The sequence below is a fragment of the Lynx rufus genome, unplaced genomic scaffold (assembly GCF_022079265.1).
Source record: "Lynx rufus isolate CCGP_SWC_20201006 ecotype Redwood Valley unplaced genomic scaffold, mLynRuf1.p SCAF_3, whole genome shotgun sequence".
Lineage (NCBI taxonomy): Eukaryota > Metazoa > Chordata > Mammalia > Carnivora > Felidae > Lynx > Lynx rufus.
Window position 1 is genome coordinate 17335043 of NW_025814845.1, and position 18909 is coordinate 17353951.

The 18909-nt window shown below is 44.9% G+C and overlaps 1 protein-coding gene across 1 annotated transcript in view; it reads left to right on the forward strand.

Annotated features, from left to right (window-relative positions):
* Positions 1 to 3501, forward strand: part of ANAPC4 (anaphase promoting complex subunit 4) — a 33231-nt gene extending 29730 nt beyond the window's left edge. Inside the window, exons 25-28 of the mRNA XM_047091593.1 lie at positions 671 to 745; positions 1660 to 1833; positions 2526 to 2649; positions 3146 to 3501. Coding sequence (XP_046947549.1) covers positions 671 to 745; positions 1660 to 1833; positions 2526 to 2649; positions 3146 to 3370 — 598 coding nt within the window. The 3' untranslated portion in view covers positions 3371 to 3501. The remainder of the gene's footprint in view (positions 1 to 670; positions 746 to 1659; positions 1834 to 2525; positions 2650 to 3145) is intronic.
* The last annotated feature ends 15408 nt before the right edge of the window (positions 3502 to 18909 follow it).

Sequence of the window (18909 nt, forward strand, 5' to 3'; positions counted from 1 at the left end):
GGTTCCTTATTGAAAGGATTTTTACCTCAGGCTAAGTTTGCTTTTCATTAAACAAGAGGCCTTGCCTGTAGAGACTTCTCTTGAGAATCTGAAATGAAAATTCTAAAAAAAATAAATCATATACAGAATACCATTAGTATCTCAAATAGCTTTTTTTAAAATTTGTTTTGAGAGAGATAGAGACAGCACGAGTCGGGGAGGGGCAAAGAGTGGGAGACAGACTCCCAAGCAGGCTCCATACTATGAGCACAGAGCCCTCGAACTCACAAAACCATGAGATCATGACCTGAGCCGAAACCAAGAGTCGGACACTTAATCATTTGAGCCACCCATGCGCCCCTCAAATGGTTTTTAATCTGAATTTGAAGGAAGTTTTTTGAGGCCAAGATGAGGCCAAAGAGAAATAATTTGGTTGTTCGAAGTGCCCTTAATTTTTTAAGGTATCTAGCTACTTTAGTGACTAAGATTTTAAACCAAGTTGTCGTTTTGACGTAGGTTTGTCTATTTAGGCGTTTAAATTAGTGTTGAAGAGTGAACATAATGGTATTTTGGTCTGGGGCTTGCTGTTCAGGTAAATATACTAACGCTGACAATCCTGTTCTTTCAAGCATTTAGATTATTGGCTATCCGGGTTTTTCCATAGTCTTTTTTTTTTCCCTCCTTCTTCAAGATCTGTAACTAATGGACTGATTGCTGTTAAATTTGGGAGCTTCACCTACGCCACAACTGAAAAAGTGAGAAGAAGGTAAATCTTGAATCTTGTTTGGATGAGATTGTATGTATATATGTACGATATGTGTGTGTGCTTAATAAATGCAATTTTAGAAATATGGTTAGACTCAGTTACAGTGTTGATACCGTCCTTAGGAGGCCTTTGTAACTTGCAGCGTAGGGGACAGGATTGCTTATGTGTGTTATGCTTTGATTTGACTTAACAATTGAATGGAACCTTCCTGCCCTACAGGAATTTATACAGCTGTGGTTTCCTGTAATTAATACTTCTGTGCTCCCCTGGCTGTTAAGAAAGGGTGGTCGTTCCAAGGGGTATATGGCTGGAGTTATTGTTACAACCAACAGTAATGTGAGGTGGTGTCGTTCTCACTATTCTGGGAGGTCCTTAGGATATAAAAGGGTAACGTTACCAAAATCACCCCTGAGTGTGTGGAATGAACACTAATCATAGGCCAGTCTTTTTCTCATTCTCTTTTCCTTACATAAAAGGAGTTTTTAATGATGACGTCTTTGAAGTTGTTGTGACTTTTCCTGTGTGAGTCTTATTTTTACTTTTCAGTCTAGTTAGCCCAGTTTCTTTACTCAGTATACCAGCGAGGTGCCATTCATGGAGTTTCCACAGGCTTAAGGCCTAACTCTTGATATCAAAAGAGTTTTTTGGAACTGTGAACCGACCTCACCCTCACAGACTTTCCTTTTTTCATGATGACCTGTTTTTAGGGCCTAGTTGTATTTGTGAATACTCGGTACAATAGATAACTGACTTTAGTGCAAACTAATGATATATTTTAAATGTAATTAAATAGAATGTCACTTGGTTTTTGTTTCATTAATGTTTTTGTGTTGTACCAGTAGCATGTTATGTATACAGTATTTTCTCAGTAGTCCGGATCATCTCTGACATAAAAGAATGTACTTTACTTGTAGCACCTACAGTTGTTTAGATGCACAGTTTTATGATGACGAAACCGTAACGGTAGTTCTTAAAGACACAGTGGGGCGCGAAGGAAGAGACAGACTCTTGGTCCAGTTGCCATTGTCTTCAGTGTATAACAGTGAGGATTCTGCAGAATATCAGTTCACTGGGGATTACTCGACAAGGTAACCACCTCCTTAGTAAGAGTATCTCTCTGTCATGACAGTTAAATGTTTTTTAATGTGTATCGCACATTTTAGTACCTTAGGTATGGTAGACAGTGGTTACTAGGAACAGTGGTAAAGTCAGCTGAGCAGAAGTACTATATTTTATTTAAGAAAACATGGACTTCGGCAGCTCTTCTACCCTTTTGCTTTACTAATAAATCAAGAAGCATTTGCTAACATAAGGTGGGGAATTACCTGGAGTGGAGAATAGGATTTCTGTTAGTTCTGTTTTCAAGCATAGCATTAATCTCAGGTGATAGTAGAATTAATTATTTTAGATTTGCTCTTAGTGCTTTCCTACCAGAATTAGGACCTCGGTAGCCACATGGAGGGTACACAACCAATTCCAGAGATGGTTTTAGTTTTCTTAGATTTAAGTGAGTAGATCCCTCCTCTAATTTAAAAATGTGTCCATTTGCTTTCATTGAAAAGGGATCAAAAACCGTAGTAAGATGACATTCTGGCTACTTGGAATGGCAGAATTTTCCTAGAAGATAATATCATAGCTTTTTAGATAGTGGCTGATAGAATTCTATTGGAAATGGGAGTATTGGTAGAAATGAAACCCATGGTGGATCCTGTTACTACCCCTTGTAACCAGGGAGAAGATCCCCTTTTCATTCCTGGGTTGGTTTCTTTCCCCTTCCCAGGCTAGATGAACAGCGTAGTGCTATTCCCACACGTACCATGCATTTTGAGAAGCATTGGAGATTACTGGAAAGTATGAAAGCACAGTACGTTGCTGGGAATGGTTTTCGCAAAGTATCCTGTGTGGTAAGTATTTACAGATTGTTTATGGACTCAGTAACAGGAAGAAGTGACTTTGGATCTGTGAGGTCCTTTCAGAAAGTGTAAACATTTTGTGATGTATTGCTTTTATTGATTATGAGCATGTTGTGGTCTTAGCTGTGTACCTTTCTTGTTCTGAGAAGTCTTACTGAGTAATAACAATTGTAGATGTTATTTATTTATTTATTTTTTAAGTAATCGCTACACCCAAAGGGGGGCTTACACTTATGTCCCCGAGACCAAGAATCGCATGCTCTTCTACCCAAGCTAGCCAGGAACCCCTGGCTTTTAATTATCATGACATTGTCACTGTTATAGGTGGAGATCCTTTTGCAGCAAATGAGGCTGAGTTTAGTGATTTTGTTGTAAATCAATGAAAAATAACTTTCGTATAAGACCATTCTTCAGATTTCTGATTTCTTATATATCACGTATTAGTTAAGCCATTAATTTAAAAACTCTTGAACCTTTTCTTCTCCAGTTGAGCTCAAATCTCCGTCATGTAAGAGTATTTGAAATGGACATAGATGATGAATGGGAGCTTGATGAGTCTTCAGATGAAGAGGAGGAGGCCAGTAATAAGCCTGTGAAGATAAAGGAGGAAGTGCTTTCAGAGTCGGAAGCAGAGAACCAGCCAGCCAGTGCTGCTTTAGCTCCAGAGATCGTCATCAAGGTGGAAAAACTTGACCCTGAGCTGGACCCCTAATCTAGCTTGCCATTATTTTGTATGTTCTCATTATGTCAGGAAGGATATGGGAGATGGACTAAGATGTTTTGGACCACTCTTAATTTTCTTTGTGTAACAAAGAAATAAACCATAGATTATATTTTTCCTTATTCTGCTTCATCTTCTCTTAGTGGTGTAGTCACTATGATAGACTTTCTTCTTGCTGAGATTTCTTTTTAATACTGTGTGCAGAATTCATGTTTAAAGTAAAGATAAATTGAATGGGAAGAGAATTTCAGTCTTTTCTGTTAAAAGATAGGTACTAGAAATCATTCCTATATCAAGAAGAAATTAAATTTAGTCAAAATGTAGATTACATTTATTCCTGTTTTTTCCATCTTCTTCTTTCTAGTTTATTCCAGGTCTCCAGAATACTTTCAAAATTATGTTTTCAAAGTAAATTACACTGCTTTATTGTAATGCTAAACAAGCCAAAAGATGGATACTCCCTTTACGATCTAAATAGCAAAAACACTGTTTGGCACCGACATGATTATCTTCTCGTTTTGTTGCCATATTTAAGCTCTGAATTCTTTGAATTGGCAGCATTTAGATGTGTCTTTCTCCTCTGTTTAGAATTGGTCAAGGACACACAGTGGCTTTCTGTGTAACGCCTTGGGAATGCTAGAAATGTGGATCAGCTAAACCTAACTTCACGTTGGTGCAGATGAACTGTTAATTTCCTGATGCTCATTCCTAAAGTTGAGTGGTATTGTCATGTGGCTTTCAAAGAATTTCTAGTTTATATATGAATTGTAGTATCAGTTCACCAATAAATGAAAAGAATCACTTTTTAAAGCTTTAAATATCTTTGGGTAGGAAAATATACTATAATCAGAGGAGTGGGTAACTGCAGGATTTTGTGTCATTTGTCTGTTTCTTTAAATAGTACCTGTTACACTTGGATTGTAGGTACATCATGCTTTAGATACTCCAGGTACCTCAGTTGGTCTGGTCTGTGTTGGTTTAAAGGGAAAACTGAAGAGAAGCCACTATTGTGTGCGTGAGCTTGGAATTCAGAGCTGTGATCTTCAGGAGACCGACTGTTAGCATGCAGCCTTGCACGTAGCAGGCCTTGAACATGATTAATATATAATTTACGTAAATGCTGATTGGTGGTTGGTCAGTTTCATGGCGTAATGTAGAGTGTCTTGAATTAACTTTTGTAAGCAAGAAAGGTAATCTGTCAGATGACATTACAGCTTGTTAGAATGAGTTACAGTTTCACAATGAGCAACCAGTTCTTTATTAGACAGTTATCTGCCCCCGTGTGACTTCAGTGTGAAATTTATAAAGATTTTTGGATATGTGCACATTTGCTTCCTGCAGTTCCAGCCTAGGGATAAATCGAAACCAAGACTCCCAGACTCTGCCTTCATCCTGAACCAAGAATCAGTACTGTTGATGTATAAGCTATCCCATAACGTCAAGTTAAATTGATGTGAATCATCCTTAATCTTCGGAGAATTGTTTTTTCATTAATTCTTTCATTAATTCATTAATTCTTTTAACGTATATGATAAATATTTAGGAACTGGATTTGTGTGATATCAAAGTGTAGAAAGTTTTGAACTGATACCTGAATTCCTTTTTAAGTTTTAATAAGTAGAATGCAGATAACCTGTTTAATTTAGATATAAGCTATGATTTCCACACCATTGGACACTTTGCTTTTAATGTTTAGGAAGAATTTGACTATTGTAGACTATCATTTTATTTCCAGTTTATTTAACAGCAGATGCTAAATTTGAGTTTTGAATTTAGTGAGTAACCAGCAAAGTGGGCTGTGGAGGACCTTGGGCAGTGGACTTTTCCAGATGCAGGCTGTGTGTGGAGCTCTGGGCCCTGACCTTCATACAGTGGGCATAAGCGAGTGCCTGTCTAAAGGTTTGAAGGTTAAATGGGTGTTTGTAGAGCGTTGTGGTTGGTACATGAAACACCTGATGAAGATTAGCACTTACTGTAATTCCCGCTTCTCTTTTCCAGGATAAAATGTGTTGATTTTTTAGAAATTTAAATAGCCTTTGTTTTTTCTTTTTCTTGTTTTTCTTCTTCTTCTTCTTCTTCTTCTTCTTCTTTTTTCTTGGTGCCTGACTTAATGGGACTGTGACAATAGTTTTCCTCTAATTCTCTGGCTTTGTAGTGTGTGTGTTTTTTTTTTTTCTAATTCTCTGGCTTTGTAGTTTTTTTTTTTTCATTCTTGATTTTTTTTTCCAAAACAAAAATTTTACACTTATCAAAATGCTAAAATATTTTATCTTTATTCAAAGCATTTGAATTTAAATGTGAAGAAAACTCTTATGTTCTAGTATAACCTTGGGTTATATGACACGATAAACCTTGGGTTTATGACACCATAAACTAGGGAATCTCTCTTAGATACAGATACCTGAGTTAATCTAAATACTTCCCATTCTTATGGAAATTCAGCAAGCAAACATGTGCTAAATACTCTGGAGAATGCTGTTATTGAAATCATGGGTTGCATGAATTCTCTGGACAGATCAGTTTCTTTGGCACCTGTTGAAGTTGTGGCAATTATTATAGACTGATTGCACTTATTAGAATATACATTTGTCCAACATACCATTTTTAGTTCTCACTGAGCAGAGAGATGGTACTTAGAATTATACTAAGTCAAGATCACAAAAACCTTACAGCATGAGAGTAAGGATTATGTTAAAGCAGGAAATAGTGTTTGAACTCTTAGGAATTGTCAGTTCAGAAATTCTCAATTGTTCAAGGGTTAGTTCTATGAAAATGAATTGTTAATATGTGGGTAATCAATGTTTTTCACTTTCTGAGCTCACTAGAACAGGATTTTCCATGAAGCAGATATCACCACATCAAAATTGCCTGGGCCGTTGATTAAATATGCAAATTTATGCCACCTAATTTTATGCCCACTAAAGCTGAGAACCTTTATATTGTGTGGAGGCTATTTTTTAGTGATCAATGCTTATCATTTTTCAATTAAAAGCTGTTCCCTGGGGTGCCTGGGTGGCTCAGTCCGTAAAGCGTCCCACTTCCGCTCAGGTCACGATCTCACGGTTTGTGAGTTCGAGCCCTGTGTCGAGCTCTGTGCTGACAGCTCAGAGCCTAGAGCCTGCTTCAGATTCTGTGTCTCCCCTCTCTCTGCCCCTCCCATGCTCACACTCTGTCTCTGTCTCTCAATAAAAAATAAACATTAAAAAAAAAAACAAACTCCATTAGGTGCATTGAAAACTGTATTTTTTCCCTTACAAATGACCCTGATGCGAATTTTACATGCAACATGTGCCCAGTTACGTAGGTGTGTTTAAATGATGGTGGGCCTAATTGTACCCTGAGTCTGTGCACTGGAGCATGTAGAACTGGATCCTGTAAGGCCACATTTTAACCTTAAGCTCATGGTCAGCTGAGTGGCAGACGCTGAGGTGGGTCTGTATGGGCCAGCCAGGTTGGTTAACAGGCCATTAGGACTCATGAATGTCACCTTTGCTCTGGTGTGTGCAGTCCGACTGAGCACACAGCACCCTGAGACACTGGGTGTAGTGATGATAAATGCATCCTGCATCATAACTAAATGATACGGTGTTTATTGACTTGGTGGATGTTTTAAGTGTGAAAGCAAGGGACAGGTTTGTAATTCACGCATCCTGCCCTTCCAACTTCCAGTGTTGTCGTATCCTCCCAACCAGATTGGAGACTTAGGAAGTCTTTGTGTTTTTTTGTTTTAATTTATTTTGAGAGAGAGAGAGAGAGAGAGAGCATCTCAAGCAGGCTCCGCACTGTCAGCACGGAGCCTGACGTGGGGCTCGAACCCACGAATTGTGAGCTCATGACCTGAGAGGAAATCAGGGGTCGGACACTTAACCGACTGAGCCACCCAGACGCCCCAGGAAGTGTTTTGATTCACTCCTGTATTCCTCATTCCTGTTGCACAGTGACCATTATTGTTTTAATTTGTATGTTTTCCACTTTCAGGTATTAGAGCTGGGTCTTTAGGAGCCCAGCTATGTACTATAAATTGGTATCCGCGACTGTAAATGTGTTAAATGATGCTGCAAAATCTATTAACGTTGATAATGTGTTCCTTACGTTTTTCCCTTCCACCACTTAGTTCACACCACTATGTCCTGCCCACTGCTGCGGGAAGAGGTGTGAAGGATAAGTGTATATAAATACGATGTGGTTTGTTCTCTTAGGCTGTAACACCAAGATCTCCGAGTAGCAGAGTGGACATGGAAGGGGCGAAGACCATTGTCGTGGGGTCGTACGGGGTATAGAGCCCATTTCCCCCCTGCTGCAGGAGGAGCCGTCAGAGGAGACTTGGAAAGAGTAGCCCCGGAGGCAGGAGGAGACCCAGGTGACAGGCTTAATGGAAACCCAGTCAGGGGAGCCGTCAGTCACGTCAAATGCTGCCAAGAAGTGGAGGAAGTGAGTTATGAGGATTAGCTCTTATGTCTGAAAAATTGAGTCAGTGGTGTTTGCCGTTGGGACAACTTTCAGCCTTGTTAGCATGTTCTCCAAGACTCTGCCCCTGCAGTTTTCACCAGCAGTCCTCTCAAGGCTTCCCCCTGGCAGACTGGCTTTCTTTCCTTTTCTTGGAAGAACCGAATTCTTTCTACCCCAGGGCTTTGGGATGCGCTGTTTGCCAGGAATGCCTTTCCCTGACGTTTCACAGGCTTAATTCTCTTTCTCACTTCCTAAAGCCCACTGTTATTTTAGGAGTCTCTACCCCTCCCCCTCATGCCACTTGCCACAGTTAGCACTTATGTCCTAATTTGGTGCTTGTTTTATTGCCTAAATTAGATTACAAACCCTGTAACAGAGACCGTGCCCATTTTGTTTACCTCCCTACACCCAGTGCCTGCTGTAGTGCCTAGCATGCAGTAGGTGCTCCAGAAATACTTGATTGGATTACCGAACATGCTAACATACAGCAGAGTAGACACTGGTTTGAGGGTATGAAAGAGAAATTATCCTGAAGTTTTAACAGTGCGTTGAATTCGTTCACAAATTTGTTGTGCCCCCACATTTGCAAACTGACCGACAGATTACATTCCTCACGATAGAAACTTATCATTGTTGGTCCAGCCCGTGCCTGCTGAAAGTGACAATGAGCAGTCTTCCTCGAGCCACCCCCTCTATCCAGAGACTGGTGACCTTACACCTAGATTTCCCAGTCGGGATTCTGAGTTTTCAGCCTCCATATCATTTTAAGGCCTTTGTTTTTGTGACTTTCAGAAATGATGGGTTTAAAAGATGACTTGTAGTTAAAAAAAGACTTCAGTCGTGATGCCAACAGAAATGGGTTCCAAGGGTGGAGGGTGGTGGCGGGAGCCCGGTGGGAGTGGGTGTGTGGAGCGGGTGTGAGTTGAGGAAGTGGGGGGCCGCCGATGGGGGCAACGTGTGAAGAATTTCGCTGCAAGAGTAGGAGGGGGCATGGATGGCATCAGGAGCTTTTTAAAAAAAGATGATGATAGGAAGGCATATTTATACATCCACAGCAGTGATGCACGGAACGGGGAGAAACTGACCATTTCTCGAGAAAAGAGAAGCGTGAATGCAAGTGAAATCCTTGAGAAGGCAAAAAGAGTGTGAGACCCAGTGACCGAAGGAAGGCCCAGCGTTGGGCTGGAGCACAGTGTCCCTTGCATCCTAACAGGTGCCTGTGGGGACACGGGCGGCTGGTGCAGTTTCCCCTGTGAACTAGGTGTCACGGTCTCTGGAGAGTGACAAGCAGTGACTTCCCCCCACTCGCTGGGAAAGCGGGGGTGTCGAGGGTGCCCTGGAGACATGTGGTGTCACTTTAAAGTGAGTCCACTTACTGGGATCATTTTCTCTCGCTGGAGCATTGGTTTTTGGGGGGTTTTGCCAACCCATTACAAGCAGGCAGGGAAGGGGAGGGGGTGGGGAAGTAGTAACACAGTGACGGTCAGCGGATTGGAAGGTGGAGGATTGTGGGATTTTGGAACCAGAAGACAGGCAATGGCTGGCGAGGGCTGTTTGCAGTCACTATGCCAGAGGTGGCGAAGCTGACACCTGTCCTGTATGCCTGCCTGTGGTGCTGGTGGCCGCTACTGGGAAAGGAGGGAACCCCTGGAGCTAGGGGGTCAAGAATGGAGTGTCCAACCAGGGTTCTGGATGGCTCGCGCGCATGTCTGTTAAAGTCACCAAACGATGGCAGCAGTGATAGTGGAGAAGGTGAGAGGGCGTGGGCGCTGAGGTCACCCATGAATGAGGACACGTGGCCAAGCAACGGATGATAGTAGCAAGGGCAACCGAGGAGAACAGGAAGCTGTGTGTATGTGCTTTGAAAGGAAAGGGTGCCTTGGGTGGCTCATTTGGTTGAGCGTCCAACTTGATTTTGGCTCAGGTCACGTTCTCACAGTTCGTGAGATTGAGCCCTACGTTGGGCTCCGTGCTGACAGCACTGAGCCTGCCTGGGATTCTCACTCTCTCCCTTTCTGTGTGTTCCTTCCTCCACTCATGTGCATTCTCTCTCTCTCTCTTTCTCTCAAAAATAAATAAGTAAAAACATTAAAAAAAAAAAAAAAAAAGCCTGGAGGGAGTCAGCGACTGACTCACCGTCACCTGGTAGGTAGTGAGGCCGAGGTTCAAACCTGGGCAGGCTGAGGCCACGCCATGCTCCTAAAGCCCCGGGCAACTGCGAGGAGCTTGAAACAGATACCCATGCTTCTAGGGATATGGGGCAGAATAAAATACTAAACCAGCACGGAGGCATGGATCGTGTTTGTAATTCCTGTATCAGCCGTAAGTTAGTACTTCTCTCATCTGGGCCACCCAGTAAAGGCTGTAATGAATAGGGGGGTCTGCTTTGATTTGGTTTTGAAGCTGGACGCAGCAGCCCTCCCTGTTGGCTTTGGGAGGCGGTGTCTAGGGCTGCTGTCTGGCCTAATCATGCCTTTTTTTTTTTTTTTTTTAATCCAAGTTAGTTAATGTATAGTGTAATAATGATTTCAGGAATAGAATTTAGTGATTCATCACTTACGTATACCACCCAGTGCTCATCCCTACAAGTGCCCTCCTTAATGCCAGTCACACATTTAGCCTGTCCTCCACCCACCTCCCCTCCAGCAACCCTCAGTTTGTTCTCTGTGTTCAAGAGTCTCTTATGGTTTGCCTCCCTCAGTTTTTATCTTATTTTTCTTTCCCTTCCCCTGTGTTCATCTGTTTTGTTTCTTAAATTCCACATGTGAGTGAAATCATATGATATTTGTCTTTTTCTGACTTATTTCACTTAGCATAATACACTCTGGTTCCATCCATGTTGTTGCAAATGGCAAGATTTCATTCTTTTTGATCACCGGGTAATATTCCACCATGTGCATTTTGTGTGTGTGTGTGTGTGTGTGTGTGTGTGTACACACCACGTCTTTATCCATTCATCACTTGATGGACATTTGGGCTCTTTCCATACTTACTTTGGCTATTGTTGATAGTGCTGCTGTAAACATTGGGGTGCATGTGCTCTTTTGGATCAGCGTTTTTATATCCTTTGGATAAATACCTAGGAGTGCAGTTGCTGAGTCATAGGGTAGTTCAGTTTTTTTTTAATGTTTATTTTTGAGAGAGAGACAAAGCACAAGCAGGGGAGGGGCAGAGAGAGAGGGAGACAAAATCTGAAGCAGGCTCCAGGCTCCAAGCTATCACCACAGAGCCTGACACAGGGCTCAAACCCATGAACCATGAGATCATGACCTGAGCTAAAGTGGGATGCTTAACCTACAGCCATCCAGGTGCCCCTATTTTTAATTTTTTGAGAAACCTCATACTGTTTTCCAGAGTGCCTGCACCAGTTTGCATTCCCACCAGCAACGCAAAGGGGTTCCCTTTCTCTGCCTCCTCGCCAACCTCTGTTAAAATGAACAACTCTGGCCTAATCCTGTCTTTAGTGCACTGCTGCTCAAGGAAACGACTGGGAGAGCAGAGAGGCGGCCCGAGGTGACTGCTTAGGATAGTGGGCTTTAGTGAGCCCTTGCTCAAGGGCCGGACAGGACCCTGGAGGAGCTCAGACTGAGCCATCCGCCTTTCCCGCTGTGTGAAGGGACACTTCAGGGCCTGGGAACCTCTAGATCTGCTAAGTTGTGCATGAAAATCCTGAGGGCTTGGGGCTGCAGATGTTCTAGGGCCAGATCTGACGCTGGTGGTGATCAAAGGATCTCTTCGTGCACCTGCTGCTGCCCATCTCCCTTCTTGTCCACGTTTGGCTTGTCAAGCTTCTCCTAGGCAGCAGTCTGTCGTAGAGGAGGAATAGCATGGGAGAGACCACGAGGTCTCATACAATTCTCGGAATAGTTCTGCGACCAGGGAATTGCTACCCTTGTCTTACAGAAAAGAAGTTCAGAGAGTTTCGCTGTCTGTCAGTCACACTCGTAGGTGGTAGAACCAGGATGCAGAACAGATGATCTGACCCCAGATAATAATAATTGCTAACAGTGCCTGAGTGCTTACTGGGAGCCGGACACCATTCCGAGCACATCTCATGAATAACTCCTTGCCTCACCACAGTCCTACAAGGCAAGTGCTATTATTGGCATCCTCCCTATTTCACAGATGAAGAAACTGAGGCATCGGGAAGCTTTCTAGCTTGTCCATGGTAATTACATGAGCAGCAGGGTGGGATATGCATGTGAGGCCAGGCAGTATGGTGCAGGACCCTTGGGTTTAACCACTCTACGTGCTGCCCTTCTGGGGTCCGTGTTGTTCCATGACACTGCCCTGCGCCCCCTTGCCAGCTGCCTTGCCCACGGCCGTCTCCTGAGCACCGTCTTCTGCAGTGGCATGGCCACCATAATGTCTGTGTGGCATGGATCACAAGGTTTCAGTCTTCAGATGCTCCTTCATCTGTGATTACTGTCAGCTCTGTGAGGAAACAGGCCGTGAGGGGGAGTGATGCTTTCCCCTGCAGACGTGGGGGTGGCAGGCCGTAGAGCTGGGACAAGAACCCCAAATCCTGACCCCTACGATGAGTGTGGTTTCCTCCCAGACAGTACTGCCCACCAGCCAGTCGCACATGTCCTCTTCCTGTGCCTCCTGAGGAGGTGTGTGTGTGTGTGCACAAGCACATGTGTGCACGTGTGTGTTCAGGTGTCATAGAGCCGTGGTGTGTGTGTGTGTGTGTGTTCGGGGTTCATAGAGCTCTGCTCTGTGTGTGTGTGTGTGTGTGTGTGTGTTCGGGGTTCATAGAGCTCTGCTCTGTGTGTGTGTGTGCAGGGTTCATAGAGCTCTGCTCTGTGTGTGTGTGTGTGTGTGTGTGTGTGTGTGTGTGTGTGTGTGTTCGGGGTTCATAGAGCTCTGCTCTGTGTGTGTGTGTGTGTGTGTGTGTGTGTGTGTGTTCGGGGTTCATAGAGCTCTGCTCTGTGTGTGTGTGTGCAGGGTTCATAGAGCTCTGCTCTGTGTGTGTGTGTGTGTGTGTGTGTTCGGGGTTCATAGAGCTCTGCTGTGTGTGTGTGTGTGTGTGCGCGTGCAGGGTTCATAGAGCTCTGCTCTGTGTGTGTGTGTGTGTGTGTGTGTGTGTGTGTGTGTGTGTGTTCAGGTGTCATAGAGCTGTGCTTTCTTCCCCAGAAGGGTTACAGAGGGGCAGCCGCCCGCCTGTATTGTGCTGTGAGTGTTCTCTGCCCCATTTTCCAATCCATCAAGATTGTTTCGCATTTTGTTGGTCTACAGGCTTGCAGCGGGTAAAGGCGCCCGCAGAGAGAGGAAAGCAGGTGGGCTTGGGGAGAGGCAGAGAACTCATCTTCAGAATGAAGCCTCGGGCCAGACGGGGCAGATGTGCGGTTTGCAGCGGGAAGGCCATTCAGAACAGAACGGTCAGTGGTGGACACCGAGGAGGACCGTGAGACTCAGTGACACACAAACCAGAAAAACACACTTGGACCACGAATCGTAGGCTAGAAACCATGATAATGCAGCGCTGAGGAAACAACAGTTATGTCTTGTGTTTTTTACACAAAGTGGCTCAGAACATCACACGTCAGGGCACCTGGGTGGCTCAGCCGGTTAAGGGTCTGACTCGATTTCGGTTCAGGTCATGATCTCACAGATCGAGCCCCGCATCAGGCTCCCGGCTGTCAGTGCCGAACATGCTTGGGATTCTCTCACCCTCTCTCTCTCTGCCCCTCCCCCTCTCATTCTCTCTCTGTCTCTGTCTCTCTCTCTCTCTCTCTCTCTCAAATAAATAAACATTAAAATACAAAAGAACATCACATGCCAATTATCCCATTTACTCACTCGACATGTAAGGGGGGCTTGATGGGGTGAGGCAGTCTGGGTGGGGAGTGGGGGAGCAGAACGTGAGCTAATGTAGCTTCCATTTGAGAAGTGGGAGTTGAAGGAACAGATTTGCAGATTGGCTCAGCCATGCCACTCACTGAAGAGCTGTGCCCTGTGGGAAGCCCAGTCCCTGAAATTCATGGTGTCTGGGCACCGAGTCCTATTTGGGAAGCCACAGCGCCCCCTGGTGCCTGAGAAGTCTAACTCTAGCCCCAAGCAGGCCAGCACCCAAGGCTCCCAGCCCACAGGGCCAGGTCTGCAGAGCTGAGCCGTCTAAGGTAGGAGGGAGCTGCTCCCTATGGCCACGGCCACGGCCACAGCCATGTGGGTTTCTGAGGGGGCTCTGTGGGAATGCCTCCACCCAGGAAACCCCACCACAGCATAGGCTTTCTGGCTAATGCAGGGTCACCAGACTAGGCCCAGCAGCCCGGGAGGGACACCCCAGAGAGAGTGACTGTGTGGGAGGGTCCCCATCAGGAGAGGGGGTTCCTGAGGTCTTCTGGGCTCGCCAGGTGGAGGATGGTTGGAAATCCCTGCAGAGGGCAGCAGTTCACTTGTTTGTGCAGTTCATGTGTAAATCGCCTCCAAGACGTGAGTGTGAAACTGGGCCTCATGCTCTGAAGAGCCAGGCTTAGTTCAAGGCTTTCTGGGGATAAATGGAGACCCACCAAATGAGCATAAGCAAAGGTGGTTTATTCTGAGTTTGCAGGGGTGTCAGCCGCCGGCAATTGTGGGTCGGCAGAGACTCAAAGCAGGCGGAGGAGTGGGAAAGCTTTATAGGGGAGAAGAGGGTAGCCCCAGGTTTGCCCCGGTTGGAGGCTGCTGGCCCCGGGGAAGCTGGAGGCGGGTTAACTAGAAACTGGGGTGCAGGGTGGGCTTCCTCTGGGTAGTCCTAAGTTGGAAACCGGAACAAAAATTAGGGAAGCTGTCAGTTATTGATCAAGTCCTGGCCACTTGGGGCTAGTTGTTACCAGCTTCCTGGATGGTTACTAGAAATAGCAATGTGACTTCGTGCAAGAATGACCTCTAGCAGGCTGGCTTCTTAGGCTGGGCATGGTAGATAAGGGGTTGGTTTCCTGGGCAGGCCGCCACGGCCTGTGGGGCAGACTCCTATTTTTGTATGCGGTCTGGCCATTGACCATCTGTATGTTTCGTCTCTCACTCTGCTGTTGCTACCTTGAATTCTGGACAGGGGTTTCCATATTTTCATTTCACACTGGGCCCCTCAAAAGATGTAGCCATTTCTGTGTTCATCTTTGGACTCATGACCAAGCCAGCTTTTGTGTGGTTTTGAGTGGAGGCTGATTCAGCTGCAGTTTTCAGCTTTTACTCAGAATGGGAGACGGTAATGTCACCAGGTACCTGGTGGGGCCCAGGCCCAGGCACCCAGGAGGAGGCCCTCAGGGCCTGGCCAGTGTGCCGTTTCCTTTTCCAGCTGGAAGCTTCTCTGGTGTGTGTCTTGCATCTTGGCATGGCCAGGGTCTTCTGGGCAGCGAGAGTCATGAGTGCGGGCCGAAACGACCCGTCTACCTTGGGTCAAATCTCACTAATTCAGACCCTGTTGGTTTTAAGCAGACAGGTTTTGGTCTCTTTTTGGAAAAAAAGAAAAAAAAAAAAAAGATTTGCTAAGCAAACGCACTGTACAAAAATTTGCAGGGAGAAGGGCAATATTAACGTGCTGAGAGCAAAATTTTCAAGGACCTCATAAGCACTGTGTTTTACAAAACCAGTGAATTACCTTATGAGTGTAAAATGTAATTTCAGTGCATTCGTTGCTATTCCTGTGTTGGAAGAGGTCATTAAGAGGATGTGATCGCTGGTTGACCCATGAGCTGGACTTCGGGAGATCTGAGGCTCCCCTGTTCTTGAAATGTATATTCTGCCCACAGTTTTCACAGTGGGAGCTGTTGAAAGGATGTAGCCTTGAGAGAGTAACGTGGCGTTGAGACTGTCTGGATGGTATGTGTAACTAAGCCACATTAAGGCCTCCACATGAAGTTTTAAGTTCTGGTCGCTGCAGGTGGTGGGGGCAGAGCTACTGGTCTCGCAGCCCCCAAGACAAGCCCCTTGTTTTATGACACCCGCCACTTACAAGTCTGGAGTGACTTGCCTCTTTCTTCCAGAGCCAGCTCCCAGGCCACACTCTGTCCCTTCGTGGCCACAAGGCCTTACCCAGTCGACTTTACCTCTGTGGGCCTCTTCTTCCTCATCTGTGAAATGGGACAGTGATCCTGCACTGTGGGGGCCCAGTGAGGCTAAAGGAGATCATGTTCACATAGAGGGGTTAGTGTGGGCTGGCCCAGATCCACACTCAATACACCCAGCCATCGCTGCCTGGCTCGCTTGTGGGGCTAGCCCTAAGATCATCACCATCACCTTGCTGCTTTGGTTAAGGTTTTCTTTCTGGTCAAAGAAAATGTTCCCATTGAATGTCCCCTCAGACATCAGCTCTGGCTTGGAATGCCCTCCAAACTCTCAAAATATGACAGTCTTTCTCCACTGAAGGTATTTGAGAGAATACACCGCAGGGGCTCTGGGCAGCCGACAAAGAGGTCCTCCCTAAACTTTTGGAAAACCAGTGGTATGGGCTGGAATAGAAGTATGGCCTCCAGCGTGGCCATGTTCATGAAGGAAGAGCTCGTTTGCATGCAAAGGTCTGAGGGTCGTTTTGGAAGAAGCCCCCTGCTCTGTAGTTACACCTCTGAAGCAGAGCATTGGGGATGGGCTGGGGACACAGTAAATGGTGCGGATGAGTAACCAGCAACCATGGCAGTGCTGCCTTCCTCCACACCCGGGTGTCCTCCCTGCTCCCCTGTGACACTATCAGCTTCAAGACTGTAGCATCTGACTGGTCCTGGTGCGGGCGACTCCTGGGACAAGGCGGCCATGATACTTTGCAAACACCTGGTGCTTACCTTGGTTCTGAGTGGCCAGAGGAACACAGTCAGTACTCCCTAGATCTGGCCATCTGCCCACTGCCCCAGTTTCTTGGTGACCTTGATCCCACCTGCCCTGCCTCAGAACTTTGTAGTCTTCACAATGTCTCCAGGAGGCCTAGGGAACACCCGAGTTACAGAAAACAAGATTCAGATTCACTTCTTTTGATTGAACCAAATCCAAGGGTTTTTGACACAAGGGTTTTTCAAAAACAAGTACCAGGCTTCTTCTAATTGACTGTCAAAAAATGTATTACACAAAACAAGACGAGCCTTGTATCTTGCTCAGGTTCTCCCAGAGGTGTCACAGGCAGAGTCCACACCAACTCCATCATCACCCCTGCTTCCTGGATCTCTTACCTCCCTAAGTCAGCGCCCTGTTTGCGGGGAGCACATTTTCCAGAAGCGTCCTAAGAAAGGGCACATGGGAGTAGACTTTCTGAGGTATCTTACCTCTGAAAATGTCTCCCACATCTATGGACACCTTGGCTGGGTGCACGTTTCCAGGTTCCATTTCCCCTCGGGGTTTGGAAGGCACTTCCCCTTACCCTGCAGCTCTCTGTGGTGCCAGTGACCTGTCCTTCATACGAGATGACCTGGTTTTCGGTTTTGTGTCTGTTTTCTCCTCTGGATATGTTTGGGTCATCCCTTCCCCCCCAGTATCCTGAGATTTCACAGTGATGTGTCCCTATGTGGGATTCTTTCCATTCATTCACTGGGATCTTCAGGGGCTTTCATCTAGAAAGCCAGGCCCACAATTTACAAAGAATAATAAATCATGCAGTAGCCTTTGCTGTAGATTCTCAGAGAGTACTTTCCTTGTTGTGGCTGAATTCTTAAACTGTAACTGACTGTTCGCTGCAAATCAGATGTGATTTGACAAAATCAGACTACCAGTCAATACCCGTTTCCTATCCGGTTCTGCAAAGAGGGTGTTTGTGTCATTGATGAACATGTGTACCTTCGATATGATTGTTGGTTGATGTTTCCATTTATGTTAAGGAGTAAGACAGACAACAAAGATGTTGTACCTTGAGACGCAATAGGCATAAATAACCTCAAAAGCACGGATAACAATAGTATGTCATAAAATGGTGCGTAGTTATGAGAAGTAAGGAATTTTGAGTGTTCATTGCGTTTGTTTTTAATACAATTTATTTAATTGTAAATCTATAGAATGTAAGTTATAGAATCCGCTTTTTAAATTCTCAGGAACTTTTCAAACTGGTTGCCTCCGAACCAGAACAAGACAGCTCCAGATCAGCTCTGGAATCCGTGTCCTTCAGCTCTGGGGCTTTTTAAAAGAGATTATTATTATCTTGATTTTTTTTTCTTCACTTTATTTTTCTCTGTTCTGTTTGTCTGGAATTCATGTGAACTCATTCTCTTACTTTTACAATCTTTTTTCTCTTTCTTTTTAAAAGGTCTCATTGCTTGTTTGCTTTATTTTCTGAAAGGTATCCTCAACTTTGGCTTCCAATCTTTTAATTAATTTTAATTTTTTTCTGGCATATTTTAATTTCCAAGAGTCCTTTCTTATTCCTTGATTATTATTATTTCCCTCTTCCATCTCCTCCTCCTTCTTAGAGATCCTGTTCTTGTCTCATGGGTATCTCTATGTATGATGTCCCTGAAAATGCATATGATTTCTGTGTATGTATTTAGTTTTTATTTCCAAGCATTATCTGTAGCTTGACTTTGGGCACATGGACTTAGAGGTGCCTTTGACGTATCCAGGTGTGATTGTTGGCTACCTGGTGTGTTCAGAAGAGTGTTTTAAAATTGCAGTATAGAGGGGTGCCTGAGTGGCTCAGTTGGTTGAGTGTCTGACTTCAGGTCATGATATCGCAGTTTGTGAGTTTGAGCCCCGCATCAGGCTCTATGTTGACAGCTCAGAGCCTGGAGCGTGCTTTGGATTCTATGTCTCCCTCTCTGCCCTTCCCCCACTCGCGCTCTGTCTGTCTCTCTCTCTCTCTCAATAAACATTAAAAAACATTAAAGAATAAAATTGCAATATAGGGACACCTGGGTGGTTCAGTCAGTTAAGCATCCAACTCTTGGTTTCCACTCAGGTTATTGATCTTACAGTTCATGGGTCCGAGCCCCACATCACATCAGGCTCCATGCTGACAGTGTGGAGCCTTCTTGGGGATTCTCTCTCTCTCTCTCTCTCTCTCTCTCTCTTTCCCCATCTCTGCCCCTCCCCCACTCATGCTGTCTCTGTCTCTCTCAAAATAAATAAATTAAAAAAAAAAAACACAACAACTTTAAAATCGCAATGTAGGGGCACCTGGCTGGGTT